Source organism: Abrus precatorius, unplaced genomic scaffold (genome assembly GCF_003935025.1).
Source record: "Abrus precatorius isolate BTA unplaced genomic scaffold, Abrus_2018 Scaffold9, whole genome shotgun sequence".
Classification (NCBI taxonomy): Eukaryota; Viridiplantae; Streptophyta; class Magnoliopsida; order Fabales; family Fabaceae; genus Abrus; species Abrus precatorius.
Window position 1 is genome coordinate 32,251,156 of NW_020874439.1, and position 22,980 is coordinate 32,274,135.

General features: G+C 32.9%; 4 protein-coding genes across 7 annotated transcripts; 3 read left to right on the forward strand and 1 right to left on the reverse strand.

Annotated features, from left to right (window-relative positions):
* The first annotated feature begins 565 nt into the window (after nucleotides 1–565).
* On the forward strand, nucleotides 566–2,971 carry LOC113849617 (bifunctional bis(5'-adenosyl)-triphosphatase/adenylylsulfatase FHIT). Of its 3 annotated transcripts, none has more exons than XM_027479640.1 (5): nucleotides 566–669; nucleotides 745–855; nucleotides 1,667–1,815; nucleotides 2,466–2,564; nucleotides 2,657–2,971. In XM_027479640.1, the coding sequence occupies exons 1-5, from the start codon at nucleotides 576–578 to the stop codon at nucleotides 2,771–2,773; spliced, it is 570 nt and encodes a 189-aa protein (XP_027335441.1). In that variant the 5' UTR covers nucleotides 566–575; the 3' UTR covers nucleotides 2,774–2,971. The 3 variants fall into 3 exon arrangements, with proteins under 3 accessions (XP_027335441.1, XP_027335442.1, XP_027335443.1); XM_027479641.1 differs by having other exon boundaries at nucleotides 745–830; nucleotides 1,690–1,815; XM_027479642.1 differs by having other exon boundaries at nucleotides 613–669; nucleotides 1,690–1,815.
* A 1,592-nt stretch (nucleotides 2,972–4,563) lies between these two features.
* Nucleotides 4,564–6,679, forward strand: LOC113849618 (bifunctional bis(5'-adenosyl)-triphosphatase/adenylylsulfatase FHIT-like). Its single transcript, XM_027479643.1, has 4 exons — nucleotides 4,564–4,695; nucleotides 5,928–6,080; nucleotides 6,343–6,441; nucleotides 6,563–6,679. Exons 1-4 carry the CDS (start codon nucleotides 4,564–4,566, stop codon nucleotides 6,677–6,679), a joined length of 501 nt encoding a protein of 166 aa, XP_027335444.1.
* A 1,028-nt stretch (nucleotides 6,680–7,707) lies between these two features.
* Nucleotides 7,708–18,400, forward strand: LOC113849276 (probable ATP-dependent DNA helicase RecQ). 2 transcript variants are annotated; one of them, XM_027479053.1, is made up of 19 exons: nucleotides 7,708–7,802; nucleotides 8,140–8,252; nucleotides 8,357–8,432; nucleotides 8,551–8,693; nucleotides 9,458–9,628; nucleotides 10,631–10,838; nucleotides 11,461–11,546; nucleotides 11,716–11,947; nucleotides 12,061–12,184; nucleotides 12,502–12,638; nucleotides 13,753–13,861; nucleotides 14,644–14,686; nucleotides 14,866–15,025; nucleotides 15,307–15,377; nucleotides 15,479–15,572; nucleotides 16,524–16,733; nucleotides 16,823–17,029; nucleotides 17,607–17,999; nucleotides 18,105–18,400. In XM_027479053.1, the coding sequence occupies exons 1-19, from the start codon at nucleotides 7,776–7,778 to the stop codon at nucleotides 18,228–18,230; spliced, it is 2,730 nt and encodes a 909-aa protein (XP_027334854.1). In that variant the 5' UTR covers nucleotides 7,708–7,775; the 3' UTR covers nucleotides 18,231–18,400. The 2 variants fall into 2 exon arrangements, with proteins under 2 accessions (XP_027334854.1, XP_027334856.1); XM_027479055.1 differs by lacking the exon at nucleotides 8,140–8,252 and having other exon boundaries at nucleotides 7,724–7,802.
* A 1,297-nt stretch (nucleotides 18,401–19,697) lies between these two features.
* Nucleotides 19,698–22,650, reverse strand: LOC113850046 (calcium uniporter protein 6, mitochondrial-like). The gene is made up of 3 exons (XM_027480369.1): nucleotides 22,593–22,650; nucleotides 21,760–22,401; nucleotides 19,698–20,329 (listed from the first exon to the last, which is right to left on the reverse strand). The coding sequence occupies exons 2-3, from the start codon at nucleotides 22,267–22,269 to the stop codon at nucleotides 19,844–19,846; spliced, it is 996 nt and encodes a 331-aa protein (XP_027336170.1). The 5' UTR covers nucleotides 22,270–22,401; nucleotides 22,593–22,650; the 3' UTR covers nucleotides 19,698–19,843.
* Between the last annotated feature and the right edge of the window lie 330 nt (nucleotides 22,651–22,980).

A 22,980-nucleotide genomic window follows, 5' to 3' on the forward strand; every position in this document is an offset into this window, starting at 1 on the left:
TATTAAATATACAATAACTTACATTTTAATCTAACATTTTTAATAAATATTTAAAATATAATTTAAAAATTAAAAATAATAAAATTTTATTAAAAATTATTGTATTTAATAAGAGTTCGTTAGCATATACCTAGTTGTTGTTTAGAAAAAAAATATTTTAATTACCTACATTTTATGTATATTTTAAGAAAATTAAATATTTTATTTCATACTTAAAAAATAAGTGAGTATACGTTGATAATTTTTTAATATTATTAATATATTAAATATTATACTATTTTATTATTTTATAAAAATTTATTGTATATAAATTCTTAACTTATGACTTAAAATATAATTTTAAAAAATCGTTAATTTAAATATATTCAATGAGCAGGTGTTAAATCACTAGATAATAAATTTCACAGACCCCAAATCTTAAATCACACGTTCCATTCTTATTCTTATTTGGTTAAAGAAAATCCCAACTCTAAATTATTTAAATTTTTATTTTAAGACACAGTACACAGTTAAACTGATTTCTCTTTTAGAGTTTTTTATTTTTTATTTTTAAATGTGAAAGTTTGAAGGTGCAAATGGTGTCGTTGCCCTGCATTGGCCACATTCCTCGTTGGTTTCTGCCACTCTCTTCAACAGCGTTACGAATCCGACCAATCGGGTTCTCTACCATCAAGGTGAATGAATATCCATCATCTCTTATTTACCATTTTCAATCTCTAACCATTTTCCTTGGTCTCTTCACTCAGATGGCTACAGAAGACTACACTTTTGGGCCTTACAAGATTCCCCACAGTGAAGTGTTCTACTCCACCCATCTCTCTTATGCCATGGTTAACCTGCGTCCTCTTCTCCCTGGTAAGATTTATGAATACTCGTCATGGCTAATTTTTCATACACCCATAATTCAGTTCATTTTGGTGTACCCTTTTCTTTTTCCAATTGATTTGCTAAAACAAAAGTAAAGCCAAAAAAAATTGTCTTTTTACTGTGTTGTTTATGAAATTGTTGTCTTTTCTGTGATTACAAACGATCCATTTTGATGATTTACTCGTTTTTGTCCCTTTGCAGGTCATATCCTTTATACGGGTTTCTAAATCACAATGCTAGGCTGAGATGGTTGATCCCTTTTTTTTAGTTAAACAGTGAATGCAACTTCTAATTGGGTGAATTTCATAGTTTGTCAATTGTCACTGTTTTGGTTGGAAAAACAGTAATAAGCACAAGTTATGTTGAGTTTTGTTGCTGACTGATACTGCAGCACAAACATATACAAAGATCATGTAATTCAGCACAATATATTCTGGGGTTTTGGTCCTTGACTCTGAGAAACATCTTAGTGAGTCTGCTTATGGAGCTTCTTTATATAATCAGCGTCCATTTTGGTTTATGGTTTCATCATGATCACTAGAATGATTCAATTGTTGATAGATTATCCATATGCAGTTAATTGTTTGATATACGATATAAGCATAAGGAGTTTATTTGTGTCCTGCATATGTTGGTTTGGAAGTGGTGGAAGCACGCATAGTCTTCATATTTATATTAGTTCTACAGTTATTTACTAAAGAGCGTTGAGTTTTAAGTGTGAGATTCTTTTATGATGCTTAGTGAGAAGTTGTAAAGCTTGAATCCAGATGGCTATGAAAATGATTGACTTAACAGTTTTCACATGTGCTTATCTGTCCAAAGCGTGAAGTTAAACGATTTGTTGATCTCACCGCTGATGAGACTTCTGATTTATGGCTCACTGCACAAAAAGTTGGAAGACAGCTTGAGAGCTACCACAAGGCTTCATCACTTACTTTGGCCATCCAAGTAAGATTGATGTGGACTATGCCCATTTAACCATTTCTCTTACTAACTACTTTTTATTAAATTCATTCTTCTTTAAACCATATTTCTTTTTTCTGGAAGATAATTTATTGTTCATATTTCTTGTTCAGTTCTAGTTGTGCAGTTTGTGTTGCAAACTTGCCATCATGTCTTTTCTTCTGCTTTTCTTTCCTTCTTCTTGTTAACAACTTCTCTCTCTTTCAATGTAAACAAGATGACACTTTCATATGTTAGCATTATGGTAGATGAAAAGATGAAATGTTGAAGAACTTATTGTCCTATGTCAAATTGTCAATTGTATGAAATATATGACTGTTTATTGGTGCATGATACTTTCTTTTTTCTCTGGATTTTGTTTCCAAATTCTATGTTACAGCTTCTCTATAATATTTTGTAATTACTCTTAGGTGGTGATATTTGAAAATAGATTTGATCTCCATCATTTGATGTTCAGCATATTTTATATTGATAAGATGATCAAATACTTGGGGGGGGGGGGGGGGGCGATTCAATTTTGTGAATTTGGCCTGTATTTGGTATTCAAATTTTCCTTACTTTTACGAACTGTGCTGGCTGCATTAAATGCTCCTTGTGTCTCATAAAAATAATTGAATTATCTTTATGTAACTTAGGATGGCCCCCAAGCAGGACAGACAGTGCCTCATGTTCACATTCATGTTGTCCCTCGGAAAGGTGGCGATTTTGAGAAGAACGATGAGATATACGATGCAGTAGGATGAATTTTTTTCTCATGGCTATAATGTGGTTTTGATATTTTGTTTCATTTGATGTGTTCTTAATCTACTGTTTATAATTGGTTCAGATGGATGAGAAGGAGAAGGAATTGAAAGAAAAGCTTGACTTGGACAAGGAGAGGAAAGACAGAAGCTTTGAAGAGATGTCTCAGGAGGCAGATGAATACAGAAAACTTTTCTTATAACTTTTTGGCTGGCAGAATTTAAATTCTGTCTGCAGATTTTCTCATTATAGATCATTTAATGCACTTCCTAGTAGCCACAGAAAAGTTTATTCCACCACTTTAGAACTTTGCATTGCACTGAACCATACAAATCACACAAATTCTAGTCCTCAGGGGAACTTATTATTTATGGTTACATGTAGCATTGTACTCATATCAAGGGATGATGACAATTTGGTTCAATTTAAAGTAACAAAACTTAGTGCTTTATCTTTTTCTGTTAGCCTCAGCTTTGCTTGGTAGTGTTGGAGAATTATAAAAGGGTTCAACACAAGTTATGCTTCCTCCACTCAGAGAGCAATTATTCATAAGCTCAAGGTGTATAGTCTTGGCTAGTCTGATAGTGATGTGATCTAGTTAAATAACAAAACCGTCAATTACCATAATTACAAAAGAAAAGTATATTGTCATCAAACCATTCATGAATCATAATTTACAATTTTTAATAAAGAAATGCTCCCTCATTCCGTGTGTACACATCTTTCCATTATAATGTGTTTTCTTTCTCAATGAGTCAGTCAACTTATACACTATGTCAATTTGATAATATTAAGTAATTTATGGTCTATTAACATCTTTGAGTATTGAAATAAAACCAGTTGCTTAGAACCAAGTTTGTAAACTATAACTTCAATCCGTTCCGTGTTTTTTCTAGCTGCAATACCCTATTCCAAACCTACGCCTAATCCTTCGAATTTCAGCACAGTTACATAAATGCCTACCCGAATGTTTTGTCCGTAAATGACCAAATAAAAATATCAAGTGTCTGAATTTATATGGTAGAATGTTAAAAAAATGTTCCTAAAATATGTTAAAGAATAAAAAATAAAAAGTATTTATAAAAAACAATGTTTCTATCACATTTTTATTGTTATTCTAATTTTTTATTTTATTTTATTCATTCTTTAGCCATTAATGTTAAGTTTAAGCATTCATAAATAAAAATTTTTTAATAAAAAATTATATTTATTATATTAAAGTTATAAAAGTGTATAAATATTTTTTTTAATAATTTTTTTTTATTATTATTTGTTTATCTTCAACTCTAAATAAAATAAATATTTGCCGCTAGACTAGTTGTCATTTTTAAAAAAGTTATTGGCAGTGGAAGGAAGGTAAATGATCCCAACAAAATATTATACAAATTATTCCAAAGGTTTTCTTGGAAACAACATTTTGAGGTAAGGAGAGTACTAAGGAAACAACTTTTACATAAGCAAATGACATTTATTCCATCCTTAGTATTTTTCTTTTGCTCAACTTATTCCATCCTTAGTGAAGCGTGTGTACTTATTAGAGATTATCTTGTTCCATGGGTTTCAAGCCTGTTTTAGAGGGGAAAAACAAAACAAGGAAAAGCATTTAACAAACATTGAATGTTGACTTAATCAACTACTCATTATCTCAATCATTCCCATATTTTAATATATTTTTCCGAACACTTCTTAATTTGTAATTTTTCTATTATTTTTCCAAAGAAAGAGACTAAGGGAGTAAGTAAGAAGAATTATATATATATAAAAAAATGACCAAGAAAAGAAGGACTTGGTTTTACACCTATAAATTTCAAAGCAAAATGCAAATTGTAAAGCATATCTGCTACTGCATATTCTTGTACATTTGTCCAGATCATTATTTTCTCTTTTGCCCCTCAAGGTAGATAGACAACTAACCAAAATCATCAAATATTATCCTTGTTATTTCCTTTTTGCATATTGAGAATAACGATTTTGTTTAGGCTGAAAATATAGATGGCTGGTGAATACTATGATTTTGGGCCTCATAAGATCCACCATAGTTCAGTGTTCCATACAAGTGACCTTTCTTTTGCCTTTGTCAACCTGCGTCCTGCTGTGCCGGGTATCCTGCTCCCTCACCTATTTGTTCTCACTTCTCTTGTGATCATGCTTCATTATCTCCATTATTCAAAGTGGCATAATCTTTTCTTTTCTCTTTTCCATTTTCTTTTATAGATAAATATATGTTTTTCTGAAGGCTTTCGTTTAAAATTTGTTGTTTAGCAAAGAAAATTATTAGGCTTGTCTATTTTAAGACATCTTGTTTAGTTTACTTTCTATATTTTCACAAATAATTACAAAATTGTAACTTTATTTTCATTTTATTTTGTCTTCAATGATTTACGCAAAAACAGTGAAAATAATAAGATCCCTGAAAGCAGTAAAATAAAGTGACAATATTGTAATTATTTATGAAAATAAGAAAATAGGTAATCTTGAATCAAAGACGCAGTTAGGCATGCCAGAAAAAGCAATGAGGAACAACTAATATGCAGAGTTATGAAAAGGAATATAAATTCATCCCTGCATAAATTTGAGATAAATCTAATGATTAAAAAATTATGTAACTTTTGTAGCATTCGTCGGGTAATTAGTGCACTGTGTTTTGCATTGATTTATTAAATTAACAATAAAATTTAAATTTATAAACAATTACTTACTTTTAAATCATTTCTGCTTCCAACGAGGTAACTTGCTAGATGTTTTTATTTTTATTTTCCATTTGCAGGTCATATCCTTTTTAATAGGATGTTATTAATACATGCTGAGTTGGGATGATTTATGAGGAACTGATTTGTTAGGAAAGCTAAAACCATCTAAAGATGGCATTAGATATGCGATGATCCTCCACAACGAGCTTTGAAGGATTGTTATCATTAGTCTACATATCAGCATATGTAGCTTCATTATATGATTGAAATGGTTACTATGAACAATTTTGTTACAAGATTCATGTGACTGCTTAATTACTCATAGGGATATTTCATATGTTTTACACCCCAAGTGAACATAATTAACTTGTTTCATCGGAGAAAAATCAGAAAGACATCCTCTGCATTCAATCTTAACTATTAAATTTATATTAGTATAATGTAAAATTTTATTAAATAATATATTTTAATAAATTTGAATGGTCAAATTGTACACTGCACACCTCTGCAGTGAAATTTATACACACACAGATTTTTTATCGGTGAACCACCACACTTCTTGATATTGTTTTTCTTACATTGTTGCTTACTTAGGCTCAATTATTTTGCATTATGTAAACTTCAATCTAGTTGGCTATTTGAAGCTGAACTTGGTTGACTTAACAGTATCTACATGTTCTTGTTTGTCCTAAGCGCGAAGCCAAGCGCGTTGCTGATCTAACTGATGATGAGACAATTGATTTATGGTGCATAGCTAAGAAACTTGGTAGGCAGCTAGAGAGCTACCATAAGGCATCATCACTTACATTTTGTATCCAAGTAAGACACTTGAAGAAAGCTTTAATAGTGTGTTTTTCACTTTGTAATAAGTACTATAGTCATATTCTTTTGATGTAATTGTTTAAGGTTTATTTAGATAATAGCTTAATTAAGTGTTTATTTAATAAATTTTTGTTGTATAAGGAGTTTATACTATAAATTTTACTATTGAACTTATTGAGACGTACTTAAGACTAACACAGATACCATCCCTTGCCATGTTATGCTTTTGAACCAACCAAATAATCTTTTTGAATCATAGGATGGACCCCAAGCAGGGCAATCGGTGCCTCATGTTCATATACATATACTTCCCAGGAAAAATGATGATTTTGAGAACAATGATGACATATATGATGAAGTAAGATGAAAACTTCTATTTCTTGCTAATAATTTGGGTGTTTCATCCACTATTTCTAATTATTCTGACTTTGACATTGATATGATGATTGTTCCTTAGTGAATGTTTGTCAATGATGCAGATAAATGAAAAGGAGAAGGAGTTGAATAGAGAGCTTGGGGTGGATAAAGAGAGGAGAGACAGGAGCCTAGAAGAAATGGCTATTGAGGCTGATGAATACAGAAAATTTGTCTTCTAGAAAATAATGGAACAAAATTTGATGATTCTGTGTTTCATAACAAACATTTATATTGTATCAGAGTTTTTTGTTGTAACTTTCTCAAGAAAATAATTGGACAATTTAGTCGATCAATAATTTATCTCTTGCTTTGTAACTTTTGAGTGGCATATTTAGGTTCAGTTTGAATAAGCTTTTATAAAAAAAAAAAAAGAAAACAATTAATATAAAAAATGAATAATTTTTTATAAATTAAAAATAATTTATTTCTTTAAACTTTAGAGAAGTTAAATAAAATTTTTTATAATAAAATAAAGAAATATAAATTATTTTTAAATTATAAGAAAAATTTTATTATTTTTTATATTGGTTTTTTTCTTTATGTAAAGACTTTAAAAGTTTCTTTAAACTTAGCTTTATGAAGGTTGTTTGATAATCTGATTAAACTAAGCCTTCGTTTTTTTATATTTTTAAATAATAATATTTCTTTGTTTTCTTCTATTTTTCTATTTCATTTTTATGACATTTTCTTCTCACCACTACAATAATAAATAATTAATAATTTTAAGAATTAAATTTAAAAATTAAAATACTAACTTTAGTTATACTGTATATCCGTTAAGCTTTACCCTAATAACAAGGGAAAAAATTAATAAAATTAATGATATAACAAGTGATTTCAAATAAACAAAGTTATTCATTCTAATTAACAATAACTTTCTAAAGTATCTTATGATTATGAAATTATCATAATTTATTAATAAAATGACTTTTCACACAGATTAGCATAATTCATCAATGAAATGACTTTCCAAATAATGAAGTGGGTGTGACTATGAGATTAGAATAATTTATCAATATTATATAATTATAGCATTTTTTTTTTGTCAAAAGCATCCTTTTTTTTTCATACCTATTTTTTTATTTTAAATCAAAATAAATGGTTCATGATTATGACAATGTTAAGCCCAGCCCAAGTGAGGGCCTAGGCCCATCAGTATGTGCCTCTTGTTGATTTGGCGGGAGTATCAGTGTTCCCCAGTAACCATGTCACTTCTTTAGGGGCTTCCATTCCAACTTTGTAACCTTACGGTTTTCCCTTCTTCCTCTCTTCACCATGGACACTATGCCTTCCCTTCTCAAGGTAACCGTAATCATTCTCCTTTGCCACTTTACTTCTTTCTTCTTCGTAGAAGGTGAAGATAGTTAAATTGGTTTTACAATGCTGTTAACTTCAGTTTCATCGTTTCTTTTACTTGTTGTAAGAAAACTATGATACTCATGTGCTGATTTTCAATTTCGTTGGTGGGTTCGAAAAAAGTGTGGTTTTTGTTGCATTTTACATATATTAAAAGTAAATTGAACGTGCAGTGGAAAAGTTGTTGAGTTGCTCCATCAATTGTTGTCTATGTGTTATCAATTTTAATATTATTTGAGTGTTATGATTTTTGGAGGCTGATATGTTTGTTAGTGTTATCCAGAAATACTTTGGGTTTTCAGATTTTCGGCCTTATCAGAAAGAAGTTATTGAGAAAATTATTGAGAAAAGGGATTGTTTGGTAGTCATGGCTACTGGTAGTGGGAAGTCCTTGTGGTAAAAACATCATCATTTTCTCTTACTTTATGTTTTTCCCTCTTCCTGAAGCTAATTCCTTAAACTGGAGAGTTTAAACTGAAGCTGTATTTTTGCTTTAACAGCTATCAGGTACCTCCCTTGGTTGTTAACAAGACTGGGATAGTTGTAAGCCCTCTGATATCATTGATGCAAGACCAGGTGAAGTGATCAATTCTCCCCGATGCATCCTTTTTTTTTTTTGTTACATATCTATGCTTTAAATGCGTGTCTGTTTTGGCAAATAGTGATTATCTAATACGGAAGACTGGGCAAACAGGTCATGGCTTTGAAACAACGGGGCATTAAAGCTGAATATCTTGGAAGTGCTCAGAAGGATTCCACTGTACACTCTAAAGCTGAACGTGGTCAATTTGACATTCTGTTCATGACTCCTGAAAAGGCATGCACAATTCCTACCAGGTACTGGAAAGATTTTATGCATAACCTTGAACCTTCATCAGTGTAGATTGCGAACTTATTTTGAGCGCATTAATATTAATTTTTTAGCTTAGTAATAAATTGAAGTGTGGAATGACTCTAGAAGTTATATGACTTGTGTACTTTATTAGTTTATTTTCTTTTAAATATTTGGGTATATATTTTATATAGGGAGATGAACTTCAAGAACTTCCCCCCTATCGTATCCCTCACCCTGGAATAAGAATTTTAGTTATTTTAGTCTGTAGAAAATTAAAAAGTTTTGTATGATGGATTTCATATTTCATGGTTAAAAATATTTTACTCAAATAGTAGTTTTCTTTCTTATGTTCAGTGGCCAAGGTAAGTTGTATATTCTGTACTAAAAGTGGTAAAAGTTACTGAAAATCATAACCAGATAAAAAACAAAGTATTTTTCCTTATTTTATCAAGGTTTGGTTCCCCAAGGATCTGGAGAGACCATTTGCTTGGAGTTTTACTATATTAGTTTGTCTGGGAGATTATCATACATGAGGCATGAGCATCGCTTCATTATTTTTCTGTTTGTTTTCATTTATCCTTTGTGAACTTGCGTGTGTTCTGATGCATCTTTCTTGTGATTGAGGTGATAATGCTCAAGTATGCTTGCAATTAACTATTAATTGTTAGTTGGGTGTAGCTTTTCAAGATTATTTTATATCACCAATCTTAGTCTAGGCTTTGTCTTGTCTAATTATGATCTGTTAAATTTCATTTTATTTGTGCAGTTTCTGGTCCAACTTGCTAAAGGTTGGAATTAGTCATTTTTCTGTTGATGAAGCCCATTGTATATCAGAATGGGGACATGATTTTAGGGTGGAATACAAGCATTTAGATAAGTTACGTGAGGTTCTGTTAGATGTTCCTTTTGTTGGTCTAACTGCCACTGCTACTGAAAAGTAAGTATCTTTTGCTTGGGCTGTTAAACTTAGTGAAGCGTATCGTTTCTGTACTTCATAATGATTCTAAGGCTCATTTTCTGCCTCCTTTATCTTGTATATGTTTTGCTCTCCAAACTGTTGTTTATTGACAAATTCACTTTTACTTTCAAGTCAGTGTGGTAAGCACCGTGTTTAATTTTATGCTTTGCTAGCATTGGATTCAAGCCTCAGTCCATTTCTGCCTTCTATCTGCTTGTCTGTCTCTCCATTACTAGCAGGCAATAAGAGACGGAATTAAGGGGGGGGGGGGGGGGGGAGGATACAGGGAGTTATTCAGGGGCAATATTTGAAGGAAGAAGAGCCAGGATTTGAATATCCTGGGGTAGGAGAGTAGTGCTTCTGTTATTAAGCACTGATTTGTATCTTTCTCTCTGATCTGGTATCTAGTTGATATAGATCCAGAGATAGATGAATTCTGTTCATAAACATTCCGACATTATGATCCAATTCTATTTAAGCCCATTAATTTACTTAAGTTTTAAAATTGATGCTGTTTGTGGCAAAAACAAGTTACCGGGTTCTGGAGTTACTGACCCACATCTGCAGAATTCTAATTTCTTTCTAATAAACTCAGTTAGAGGATTGGGGAGGGCTGCTGATGGTCTTGTTCTAAGATATTTTTTATTTCATTTAAATCTTTACTGATGCAACAGTCCCACCAGTACTTCCCATACAGTGTACTTCTGGTAGTTTCTTTCTCTTTCTATTTTATAACATATTCTCATTAACAGGAAAGTATTTTTGTTACTTGTGTTGAGCATTATTCTAAGCATGTTATAAGAATGGATTAGAATTTATTGATAACTACTACTTTCTAAAATTTAATTAGTGAATTTATGTGATGCTTCTTCCATTTACACTGTCTTACTTCATGATTCTTTTACTTAACAGTATACTCTAACTTTATTTAATAAAATGAGATAAACAATCTGTCATGTTCTTTTCTGTTTTATACGCCAGGGTTCAATTTGACATCATCAGTTCCCTGAAGATGAATAATCCTTATGTTATGGTTGGTTCATTTGATCGAGCAAATCTTTTCTATGGTGTCAAACTATTTAACCGCGGACAAGCTTTTATTGATGAGCTTGTGCTAGGAATTTCAAAAGAAGTTGCTAGTGGTGGTTCAACTATAATTTACTGCACAACAATCAAAGATGTAGAGCAGGTAATGTGCTATAAATGTTACAAGTGAATACCAAAATACTGTTGCGATGCTATTGTGTTACTAATATCCACTTGAACCTTAAATTCAGTTAATTTTCTATCTGGTTCTTGTATTGAAAATAATATTTTGGATTTCAGTAAAAGGATCATGGAAGACTGTCATGAGACTCAAAAGTATATTTAATAAACTATGCTGAAGGGATAGTTGACTGGATACTCAAGATTATTTAGTTTTTAGGCACAATAATTTAAAACGGTGGTGCATGGTATTGTATGGGGTATTTGATCACAATTCAAGACCAAAATGAGGACTTTCAACCCATTTTGTGAAGGAAAAAATTGTAAAACTCCTGCTAACAATAAGTATGTCTTCTTGGATATGCAAAAAGAAAAGTAGTTGGATTGAAACATCCACTGAGTATCATTTATTCCTGAACTTCTGCCATTTTCTATTCAATTGCTCCAGTTGATTATCTCTTGGTTTCTCATCATGTTATATGAAAAACTGGAATACCTACTGGAACTCTTGTTTGGATTTTTATTGTCTAAATTCTGTCTGTATGTATTGACTGCAGCCTTTTCTTTTATTTTAATTTTTTTTTTCTTGATCCTTTTTTGAATAGATATTCAAGACACTTGCAGAAGCAGGTATGGAGGCAGGAATGTACCATGGCCAAATGAATGCAGAAGCTCGAGAGGAGTCTCATAGGTGAACATTCTTATTTTAGAATATGAAGCAAATTTTCACCTTTGATCACTGTTAAGGTGGAGCATGTTCCTTCCTTCTCTCCCTCCCTTCACCCTCTCTCTCTCTCTCTCTCTCTAATGTTGAATCAATGTGTTTTAAAACTAACTGAACTGTTTGCTAATTTCTTCAGATTATTTGTTAGAGATGAACTGAAAATCATGGTGGCCACCATTGCCTTTGGCATGGGCATAGATAAACCTAACATAAGGCAAGTGATTCATTATGGTTGCCCTAAGAGTGTAGAGTCCTACTACCAGGAAAGTGGGCGATGTGGTAGAGATGGTATAGCTTCTGTTTGTTGGCTTTACTACACAAGAAGTGACTTTGCAAAGGGAGATTTTTATTGTCGAGATTTAAAAACAGTATGTGTTTTTTTGTTATTATTTATCAGAAAAAGTTTGCTAATGATTTTTGTGATTTCCCGGAAAAGTTATCCTCATTCTCTTACTAGCATGTGTGGCCTCCAATGTACCAGGAAAAGCAAAGAAAAGCTGTCATGGAGTCATTGCTGGCTGCTGAACGCTACTGTATGCTGACAACTTGCAGAAGAAAGTTCTTGCTTGAATACTTTGGGGAAAATTTTTCAGCTGATAGATGTGGTTTGTCCTTCACCTAGATCCTTTACTACAATTGTCCACTTGAAAAGTTTGAGCTTAAGTATTTTGTTGACTTTATAGAATTTGAGGAATATTATGCGTTTAATCCTAATACTCCTCCTCAAGGTGGATCATGACTCATGCATGTTGTATACACCAGTCTTGTTAGTTGTTACAAAGAAATTCAAATCAAGGCTCGTTAAGGGACTTAATATATCAGCTAACTGGGCTAGTTCACAAAACTGATAATAATATTGCTTGCTTGAAAATAAACTTTTCATTTTTGCCCTAATTTTCAGTTTCTTTTGTGTGGTTTGTAGGAAACTGTGATAACTGCAAAGTTTCAAAGAAGGAGCGTGACTTGTCAAGAGAGGCATTTCTTCTGATGGCTTGCATTCATTCATGCAATGGAAAATGGGGCCTCAATATGCCCATTGACATCCTGCGTGGGTCTCGAGTAAGCTGTTCAAAATTAAAATTAGGAAATATTTAGTTTCACTTAGAATGAATTCATTCACTTTTTGTGTTCTTGTTTGATGGCCTTAGTTTCTTGTGCTTTTCATCATGTTCTCTCCATTTTATCTTTTTTGATTATCCTTGTGTTTTTATTCACAAATATATTTTTGTGTGGTTGCTGACACTTATTATGATAAGTAGATTGTTAGCATATTATTGTCACTTTTTCTTTTAAGCGTAGGTTGTTTACCCTTTTCAGCCTTACTTGATAGTGGTGGTTTGTTTTATTTATTTCTTACGAGTATGCCTATGTGACATGTCAATTCAATTTCATCTAGTTCTGCATCAATGTGTTTTAGAAAAAGAATTGAACTTCTGCAAAAGGGTCAAAGTTGGATGTAATATTTTAAAGATGAAGCTGCAAAAGTCATTTTGATGCCCAAATCAAGAACTGAGTGACAGGAGAAAATTTGGGAATTTTTGTGATTATAGGTCTAAGGATGGGAGATTAACTAGGTCTCTGGAATGCAGAACTGAAGAATAATTTGTGATGGTTCTGATGCAATGACAGACCACCATGAATTTGCAGTTGCACAAAGGAGAAAGAAAGAAAAGAAAAGAGAAAACAGCATGGAAATGTCTTCACTCCACCATTGGAAGTCTGATTTCAAATATGCTAAATTTACGCACGATATGATTTAATTTATAATATAATCCTGAATGTGTTCAAACATAATAATGAATATTACAGTTATTCTAATGCACAAAAGCACACTCTTAGCTCAAAGTCTCATGGTGGAATGTAGAAGACTATAAACTGTATACTTCCTTTTGTTCTTGGTGACAATAATCAAAGCCTTTGTGTATACTGATTCAGACGAGGCATGGTAGATAATAAGCATATTCAAATATGCAAAAGCGATTTTGAATCTAGCAATTTGGGCCCTTTTTGCTGCCTCTGATTATTGCACTGCTTTAAGAATGTCTTCTACTTGGTATACTTTGAAAGTATGAATATCATTTAGGTTTTCATTCACCCTTGACCTTGATTGTTACCTTTAAATTTTATTATGTCCTTCCAACTGCTGATTGTTGTATTTGCCTGTGGCTTGTAGGCCAAGAAAATTCTTGATGCCCAGTTTGACAAGCTTCCGGTTCATGGACTGGGGAAAACTTATCCAGCAAATTGGTGGAAAGCTCTTGGACATCAATTGATTTCTCAAGGTATTTTAAGTGGAAATAATTTATCCAGTTACAGTCATAACTTATGGTCAAACAGTTCTGTCCATTGACATTCTTGTTTCAGGCATAGTTTGAATTCTGTAGATCGATTGCATTTTCTATTGCTCTGTCTATGTGGGTTCTGTCTTTACTTGGTGACTTGAATTATTAGAAGGCAGTTTTTACTTGTGGATGAAAAAATTATGTATCCTGGAAATGATTTCAGTGGGTTGAGACTTGAGATGATGAAATCTTGTTTGCCACTTTCTATTAATTACATTGTTGGCTTGTTCACTTTTCATTGTAGTCATTTTCAAAGTCTTGGGGTGTGATCGGATTGTAACTTGTAAGAACTAGGTTACAATAGTGAGAGGCCTCCGTCTGATCACCTGAGTGAATTTTTTATAAAGAACAGCGGGAGACCCCCATTATTTTCATCTTCCCTTCTTTCATTTTCATTCAACCCACCGAGTGTATGGGTTCCCTTTTCACTTCTTCGACCAGAGCTTTTGACCTAGTAGCGGTATCAACATATGATCTATATTAAAAAACAAATTAAAATGAAAAATAATTGGCTTTTTTTTTTTTAAACACAATCACTTCTTCATGCATTTCTTGTTAATTATTTCGTAGCTTATGTTTATTTCTCGCTGTGGTAGATTTTACATATGGCATACTTCACAATTTACACAAAAACAATGATACAATCTTTTATTTTATACAATAAATTAAATTAGAGAAAAATAGCTAGATGCTATTTATAATTGACTCTTAATGTTCTACAGGTTATTTGAAGGAGATTGTTAGTGAGATGTATAGAACTATAAGGTAAATTCTTCAAGTTATTTGGTAGATTGCATTAGTTATTTGAAGTACTTTATTATAGTGTTTTATCTAATGTCAAAGCCCATCTATTATGTACCTTTACAGTTTCTCTGTATTTTAGTGTCTAACAAGTAATAACTGAAGCTATAATTAGACATAAACTGTGTTCTTTCATGAATCAGTGTCAATTCAAAAGGAGAGCAATTTTTGGCCTCTTCTAGACCAGATTATCAACCTCCCTTGGTTTTGTCATTGACTGCTGAAATGCTTGGAGAAGAGGAAAATAGAAGCACGCAAGAATTCAAAACTTTAGCCTCTTCAACACCAGAGGGTTTTTCAGAGGTTGGTGATTAAGCAGTCTTATGTTTCTTTAACTCCTTTTCTTTCTTTCTTTTCTCATTTCCTTAATGAAGCTTCTTGAATAACTGGTCGACAACTAAATGTAGATTTAAGATAAATAAAAGTTATATATAAAAGGAAAAAAAAAAAGATAATGAAAGGTAAGCAACTGTCTTATTGTTTTCAATTTGTTTTGCTTATAAGAAATATGAACCATATGCATTTGTTTTTGAAGTACATTTCTGTTAAATTTTAATATTTGTATTGTTTTTCTCTCTACCCAGGCTGAGGGACAGCTCTACCAAATGCTTTTAGAAGAAAGATTAAAGCTGGCAAGAAGTGTTGGAACAGCTCCGTATGGTTTTATTTTACTTTTTAACACATCGAAGGCTATAATATCTTAAAAGTTTCGTTGATTCATGGTTTCCTCATAATGCTGTTATACCTACTTCATAGATATGCTCTATGTGGTGATCAAACAATCAGAAAAATTGCTTTGACAAGGCCATCCACAAAAGCAAGACTCGCAAACATTGATGGTGTGAATCAGGTAACTCTCCAAAGTTCTGAAGATTTCTTCAAACTGGACCAGCCTTACTGGTTCAAGAAGAATAAGCTGGAACCAATTGAATGTGATAGAATTTAACTTAATAAATTGGGGAACTCATCAAAATGTCACTTGAAATGTTATTTTTTTTAATTTCCTAATTTGGTTTGTATTTCGTTGTTTGAATTCTTTCTTGCTTCACTTTTATTTTTGGCTGAAAGTTATTTACTCAATTTTCAATCTTGATATATTTTTTAACTTACTTTAAAATTCGCAGTAAACTAAATCTATAATTTGATAGACGTTCCTTACCCAATGCATTTTACTATCTTTTATGTTTTATTATAAAAGCCTGGTCTATTCTGAGAAAAGGCCTTATTTAGCAAATTATTTGATTCTGGGCCTTATTTTGAAAGATGAATGTGACTTATTTTCTGAACTACCAAGTATAATTTGTTTTCTATTTCATTTCATATATCAGATGAAAGGTCTTTGCACCATCATAATTAACTATTGCCAGAGTTCCGGACTGTCTGAAAAACACATCTCTAGCTTTTCAGTGTTTGTATAAATTGTTTTCCTTAGAAATTTTGTCTTAGCCCTACATAGAAAACCTGTAGGGGCTAAACTCTAAAATCCTTAGCAGGTATTACAGTTTAAGGTGCATGGAGAAATTGCCGAATTGCAAAGGGTCATTGTAATGTTAAGATGATGTTCTCTCGTCTCTAGATTTCTTAAAGGGAGAAGTAATGTGCAGTGTGAACATGAGTTAAATATCTGAATAAGCAATCATTTGACAGTGGTCTACATTCTAATGATTACTAATCATATCTCAGAGCATGTTTGCTTTGTCAAGTATATTTGGTCTGAAACATGTCGTCAGATAACTGAAGCCATTTTTTTTTCCTACTTTTCTGTCTGTTTGAAATACTAACTCCCAACAATTTTGTACAGCACCTAGTAACAAAATATGGATATCATTTTCTTCAAGTTATTAAGAAACTGTCTCAAGGATTAAAGCTATCATTGGATGGGGAAGCAAGTTTGGTAACTAATGAAGTAAGGAAAGTATCTCCAGTAGCCAACAAATTGAAGTTGACATCAGCAAAGTTTGATGCATGGAAAATGTGGCAAGAAGATGGTCGTTCTATTCCAGAGATTGCTGTATGTCATACTGGTCTGTTATTGCTGATAAAGATCTGTACTTCACATGTTTCACTGTATAACTTCTTTTCCTCTCTTTGTAACACCAGAACTATCCAGGTAGATCGGCTCCAATAAAGGAACAAACTGTTGTTGAATATCTGCTGGAAGCTGCTCAAGAAGGCTTACCTTTCAATTGGACTAGATTCTGTGAGATGATAGGACTGACCCAAGAGATCATATCAGAAATTCAGAATGCTATTTCAAAGGTTGGATCAGACAAGCTGAAGCCTATAAAAAATGAGTTGCCAGAAAATGTGAGTTCAAATCTCCTACCATCATGATTTGAGTACATCTTGTTATTGATGCAAAAAAAAAATTCCTATGTTTTTCTATCTATAGCTCCGTTCTCCTTGGCGACAACAACTTTGATTTTTGGATATGTTACTTGTCTTTTGTTTTCTTCAAAATGATACTAACTTGTACATACCTGGTCCTTTCATTTACTAAACCATTGTCTCATATTATTATATGTTATCCATTGATCAGTCAGAGTGTATAACTATCACTAGATAAGGGTAGCAACCGCTGAGGAATTTCAGAAAGAATTTGTAATCAATGGCTAAAGTGTCACCAGATTTTTTATCATCAAGAAGCTATATTCTCTGTCATGTAAAGTTCTTATTATGTTATAAACATTACTCATTAACCACTGATATACGAGTGTCCCGGAGCCTGACAACATTCAGGGGTAATTTTCCATGAAAAACACATGGAGTCTAAGTAGTTAACCCAATAAAAAGTGAGCTTAAGTATATGTGTTCTGTAGCATCTGGCTGCTAAACTGCTTATCACTTCCATGAGCTTGAGATTGAATAAATTTGCACGGTGCAGGTAAATTATCAGCATATCAAGACATTTTTGTTGATGCGAAAGTCTGGAATATCCTTAGAAGAAATTCAATCTGGAAGTCACCCGACTGGGAAAGATGAACCTGTAAATAATGCTTCAACTTTGTCACACCCTACCTTAGAAACACACTGCACAGAAAAGCAACATGAAGATGACATTTCTGCCAGAAGTTTGAGGGAAAAATGTGACTTAAAAATCAATGAGGTTCCTTCTCCATCTCTCAATGGTTGCCAGGTACAGAAGCATGCATTAGCCTCTGAGGGTGAATTCACAAGCAAACGACAAAAACTGTGTGAAACAGAGAAAATAAATCTAACTAAATTGAAAGCTACTGAGTGTTCTGTTGTAGAGTGGTTGAAGAACCTTGATGAAGGGGTTAGTGAAAGACTTACTTGTGTTTCTGACACAGCTTTCTGATATATATGTACATATGCTTTGCTTTGTGATTATAGTTGTAAGAGAATTTTCATTGGTTTTCAGGCTTCTTTGACTGATATTTTGGAGTACTTCAAAGGATCCAATGAAGACTCCGTGATTGAATTGTTGAATTGCCTTGAATGTGACTTTTCAATATACAAGAAAGGCAATATGTATAGGGCTATGTAAAAAAGCTGATGCACCAGGTTGTTTTTTAATGGACGGCACTTGTAAAAAACAGTTTGTTTCAATGGTCTTACATTTCAGAAAACCATTTGGCTACCATCTTTTTGATTTCCACAGGTATTGTTTATGGGAGGTAATATTATTTGAAATAAGAGTCTCTCTCAGGATAACTGGATTTAAAATTTGCTTGAGTGAATTCCACATTGGCCCGTCCCCCACCTTCTACAAGTCTCCTTCCCAACTTCTCTCTTCCATGCTTATCCAACCTCCCTCTTCTCCTTGTACTCAATCTCTCCTCTCCTTATACTCAACTCTTCCTCTAGCCTCTTTCTTCTATTGTATTCAATTCTTCTCTTTCTCTTCCTATTTCAATTTTGTATCCAACTTCTTTCTTCCTTTTCTCACCCCCTCTTCTCCCATGCTTAACTCTTCCTCTCTTCCTCTAACTCTCATATCTATTCAATTTCTCAACCCCCACTCCCAGTCACTACCCCCATCTCCTACTCAACCCCCTCCCTCTTCCCTCCACTCAGTCCTCCTTCTCTTCCCCCACTCCCACTCAGCCCTCCTTTTGTTTCTCTCATCCCTCCACACCCACCTAGTCCCTCTCCACTCTCTCTCATGAAGAACATGAATTTTTTTTTTTGTTATTTTTTATATTTTTCGCTTAAACAAATTTATTTTTGTTTAAGTGAAAATAAAATTGAATATCCAGTTTCCACCTTCTTTAACTAGAGATAATTAAGATTTTTTTTCTTCACGAGGATTTCAGATATGGTTTAAGTGGAAATTATTTCTTTATACATATTTTAAGTGCTTGTAATGTTATTATCCAAATGAACATTTACTTCCATAACTTGCACCATTCTTCAATGTCAATTTTTATTATGCAAATTTTAATTTTGATTGAAAAAATAACAAAAAGTATTTAGAATATTTTACTTTTGTCCTTTAATTAAATGATTATCTAATATTTTTTATTGATCAAACACTCATGGATGTGTTTGTAACGTTAGTTTTAATTAAGCACTTATTTCATACATTTTTTTACATGAAAATTCGTATTCTAAATCTGTCCATTAAAGTTTTTTACAGTAAGATCTTACTGTGATAAGTTGTGTTGAAAGATTTATTGAAATTAACTTAAAAAATCATAGAAAATTTAAACTATTTCCATGACTTTTTTCAATCACCTTATACTTATTGTGACTCAGTCCAAAGTCCAAATGATTCATGCACATAGCTTGTTCATGTATCCTTTTACTCCGTCTTCTCAATATGTGGTTTTCTTTGTCTGAAAGGTCACTTGTCATTGCATAACTTCTAATGGCCTCTCTTAAACCTTTCATATATTATAATTATTATCGACACTGAAAAACCTTTACACGATTGATAGAACGACCACGTGCAATCATTTAAAGGGATACAGAACGTAATATTTATACATTTTTCTTTATTCTATGTATCAAGATTCAAGAAAACGAAGGAAAATGTGTGTATCCAAGAAACTATAGTTAGTTTAATCTTCTTCCCAACAACATTAAAACAGGGGGAACAAGAACAAGGCTAACCATAATATATTCGAAAGAAACAAATTGTAAAGCCACATGAAAATGTTAATCTCGATGTAAAGCATCGTCAAGATCCAATTCCACTCCAATGCGATTTTTTAAGACAGTACTAGCATGTAAAGGTGTTTTGCACTTGCATTGGAGCTCCTTGAATCTCTCAATGTCAAAATTATGCCTCTTAAAAAGCTTCCCCTGCCTTGAAAGGAATAGCCTCTTCATGAAGTCTTGGTAAGTCGGGTCTCTTGAAGTGAATAAAAAGTAGGCATAGCCTATGACTAACCCAGTGGTTGTTATAAAAAATGCAATAGGTTCCATTACATCCCATGAAAATTCCCAGAATGTTAGCCGGAAGAAGAAACCAACCATAAGTACGCTAAATCCTAGTCCTGACCACAGGATGCGCCGCACCTGCTTATGTGCCAACACATCAATTTCCTTTTTCATCTCCTGTAGTTTCTTTAACTCCTCCCTTATTGGATCATTCTCAGATGTCAGTGCCAGTGGAACAGCTCTTCGAACCAGATCTAACACCTAAGGCACATTCGATTGCCAAACAACAGAATCAGAATCAGTGGATTTAGAACCAACCTACTTACATTAAAACATACAATAGAATTGGAAATTACTTTATTTAACTATAATTCATGTGTTTTTGTAAACTGTTTATAACTTTATATCTGCAACAAAATGTTGATTGGGCAGATAATGTCCAAAACAAGCATATTGCCGACTAGAGATGGTAGGATACCATACACATCATAGAGAATTGAACACTGATCTGAAAGTTCAAGCAGACACATTTTTCTTTTACTGCAAAACCATTAGTTCTGCTGTGGATTCAAACAATATTTTTTTAGTCAGTTCAAACAAAAATCATAGTTCAGCCTAGGTGCAGGATGAGGCATTATATGCGATGTGAAACAGTGCAGCTGAAACATAAGTAATAGTTATGCTTGACAAAATTGGAAGTTTTCAAGAACACTACTTCCTTCCAATTATGTCTCATTAGTGCATGCAAACCAGTGAAGTTGTTTAAATAAATAAGCTAGACAGACTAAGGGCAAATAATCTTTGGAATTTTTAACCGAGGGCAAGAGAAGCACAGACTACAATATAAAGGTGTCTTGGAACCTTTGGCATGGCAAACACACACAAGATACACTAAAAGATAGCAAGCAAAGCATGTGCTTGTATATACAGAAAGAAATCCTTTCCCATCAGTATTCTTCTGAAATGAGAGGAACCAAAGTGCTAATATATAATAGCTAACAAAGAAACAGAAGAGAAGAAAAACTAAATTTAGAAATGTTAAAATTCCACAACCAAAAACTAGATTCCAGAATATGGTAATGTATGTGGTTAAACGTTGAGTAAGTAAAGAAATCAAGCAAGGGGCACATGGCACAAAACTTTTGTGGCTATGAATGGAGTTGAATTTTCATAAGAAAATTTGAATCCAAATCGTTAAACAACGGATAAAAAAATGAGAATAGAATTACACCGGTATATCTCCCATGGAATAAAGCCAAAGAGTATCACTGGTCGAATACAAAGTGCGCTAAAGTGTATATGCAGGATAAACTCTACACTAGTCACAATCAATGAGTCCTACTGGACTATCATTCAGAAAAGGTGATGCTATACAAACAACAATCAACATAAAAGAAACACAGTTATCTTTCTGCCCCTTTCCATTTTCGTTGTGTCACATCCCAACTCTTTTTTGTACAAATGCATATATGATTCAATCAATCATATAATATTCCTCAATTGGAAAAGAGATTATGTAACAAAAAGACCCAAAAAACACCCTCTCAGTATAGACTTACAGACCCGGTCATGCTTTTCGTGAGCCCCACAGGCACAAATAATGTTCTTATGCCAAACATACACACAAACAATTCAAACAGGAGAAAAAAGTAACAAGCAAAAAGAGGGCCATTAAAACAGTTAAACCTCACCTTATCAGGATGCAAATACACCTTGTCCCTGAAAAGTAGAATAACCCCAGCCTCATCAAGAACCCTGGCAAATGCTACAGCCTCCTCATGATTCTTAGCAATACCCGTACTCTCACACGCTTGAAGAAGCTCAGAGTAGGGAATAACTTCCTTCCCTTCCATACCAAGCTTCAACTTGAGAGATTCCACATTCACCAATCTCATAAGCTTCTTAGCTTCAGAGAATGATATGGAATCTTCTGTTCTATTACCATTGCTATGGCCACCAATACCATCCCCGGTGGAAGTTGACATACCCCTCCTAATCTGATTCACCACAACAGATAAAGATGTCCCTTCTCCACACTTAGTTCCACCACACATCACTGCAACAACACCCCTCAAACCCAACAAAGGAGGATCAAAAGGATTAAGCTTTTCCCTATACCCATGTTTAACATTAACAATTGAGGATACCCTTTGTCTCAACAATCCAAAACCACTACTAGTACACCACCACCTACCCCACATTTTTCAAAACCCAGAAAAACAAAATTGGAACTTTATGTGAAAAATCTAAGTATCAACAAAAATCAACACTACCCAGTAAAGTTAACACCATGAAAATCCTATATATCCAAAACCCATCTTCTCCTTCCTCATCTGAAACATTCAGAACCAAATTGGTAATGAAATTGGTTCTCAAAGGTAGCAACTTCCAGAAAAGGAATGAAGAAAATCGTGAAATAGTTTAATGTAAGAAAAAAAATAGAAAGAAAAGAGAATCTTTGAATGCATAATGTTACCAACCAAAAAAAATTGAAGAGAGAGAAAAAGAGGAAAGAGAGGCAAACTCGGCGGAGAACGAAAGAAAGAAGCAGTGAGAGGAGAAGGAGGAGGTTGACGGAGTTGACGCTCCGTTACTTTTCGTGCAAATGTTGCTATACATCAATAACGGTAGGTAACGGCTTCTAACGGTCAAGCGTGTAAGTGGTCCCAGGAATTCGGATTGAAATTCTTTCATGTACGACCAATCGACCATACAATAAATACACGATTTTTTCTTTTTAAATATAGATGACATTTTTTCTAGTATTTCTTATTGATTTTTTTTTAACACTCTAATTATTTTTCTTATTTACACTTTAATTTTTATATTTTAGTCTATATGTAATTTCAGTTTTTTCATTTTTAATTATATTAAATTTTCATAATTTTTAATTGTTTAAATTAATCTTTTAA

Excerpts from the sequence above, each read along its gene's own strand:
- LOC113849617 (XM_027479640.1), top strand. The coding sequence starts at position 576 with ATGGTGTCGTTGCCCTGCATTGGCCACATTCCTCGTTGGTTTCTGCCA. Across the intron at positions 670-744 it reads ACCAATCGGGTTCTCTACCA|AGATGGCTACAGAAGACTAC; the intron begins TCAAGGTGAATG and ends GTCTCTTCACTC. Across the intron at positions 2,565-2,656 it reads ACGATGAGATATACGATGCA|ATGGATGAGAAGGAGAAGGA; the intron begins GTAGGATGAATT and ends TAATTGGTTCAG.
- LOC113849618 (XM_027479643.1), top strand. The coding sequence starts at position 4,564 with ATGGCTGGTGAATACTATGATTTTGGGCCTCATAAGATCCACCATAGT. Across the intron at positions 6,081-6,342 it reads CACTTACATTTTGTATCCAA|GATGGACCCCAAGCAGGGCA; the intron begins GTAAGACACTTG and ends TTTGAATCATAG. Across the intron at positions 6,442-6,562 it reads ATGATGACATATATGATGAA|ATAAATGAAAAGGAGAAGGA; the intron begins GTAAGATGAAAA and ends TCAATGATGCAG.
- LOC113849276 (XM_027479053.1), top strand. The coding sequence starts at position 7,776 with ATGGACACTATGCCTTCCCTTCTCAAG. Across the intron at positions 7,803-8,139 it reads CTATGCCTTCCCTTCTCAAG|AAATACTTTGGGTTTTCAGA; the intron begins GTAACCGTAATC and ends AGTGTTATCCAG. Across the intron at positions 11,948-12,060 it reads ATTGTCGAGATTTAAAAACA|GAAAAGCAAAGAAAAGCTGT; the intron begins GTATGTGTTTTT and ends CCAATGTACCAG.
- LOC113850046 (XM_027480369.1), bottom strand. The coding sequence starts at position 22,269 with ATGTGGGGTAGGTGGTGGTGTACTAGTAGTGGTTTTGGATTGTTGAGA. Across the intron at positions 20,330-21,759 it reads TGTATTTGCATCCTGATAAG|GTGTTAGATCTGGTTCGAAG; the intron begins GTGAGGTTTAAC and ends AATGTGCCTTAG.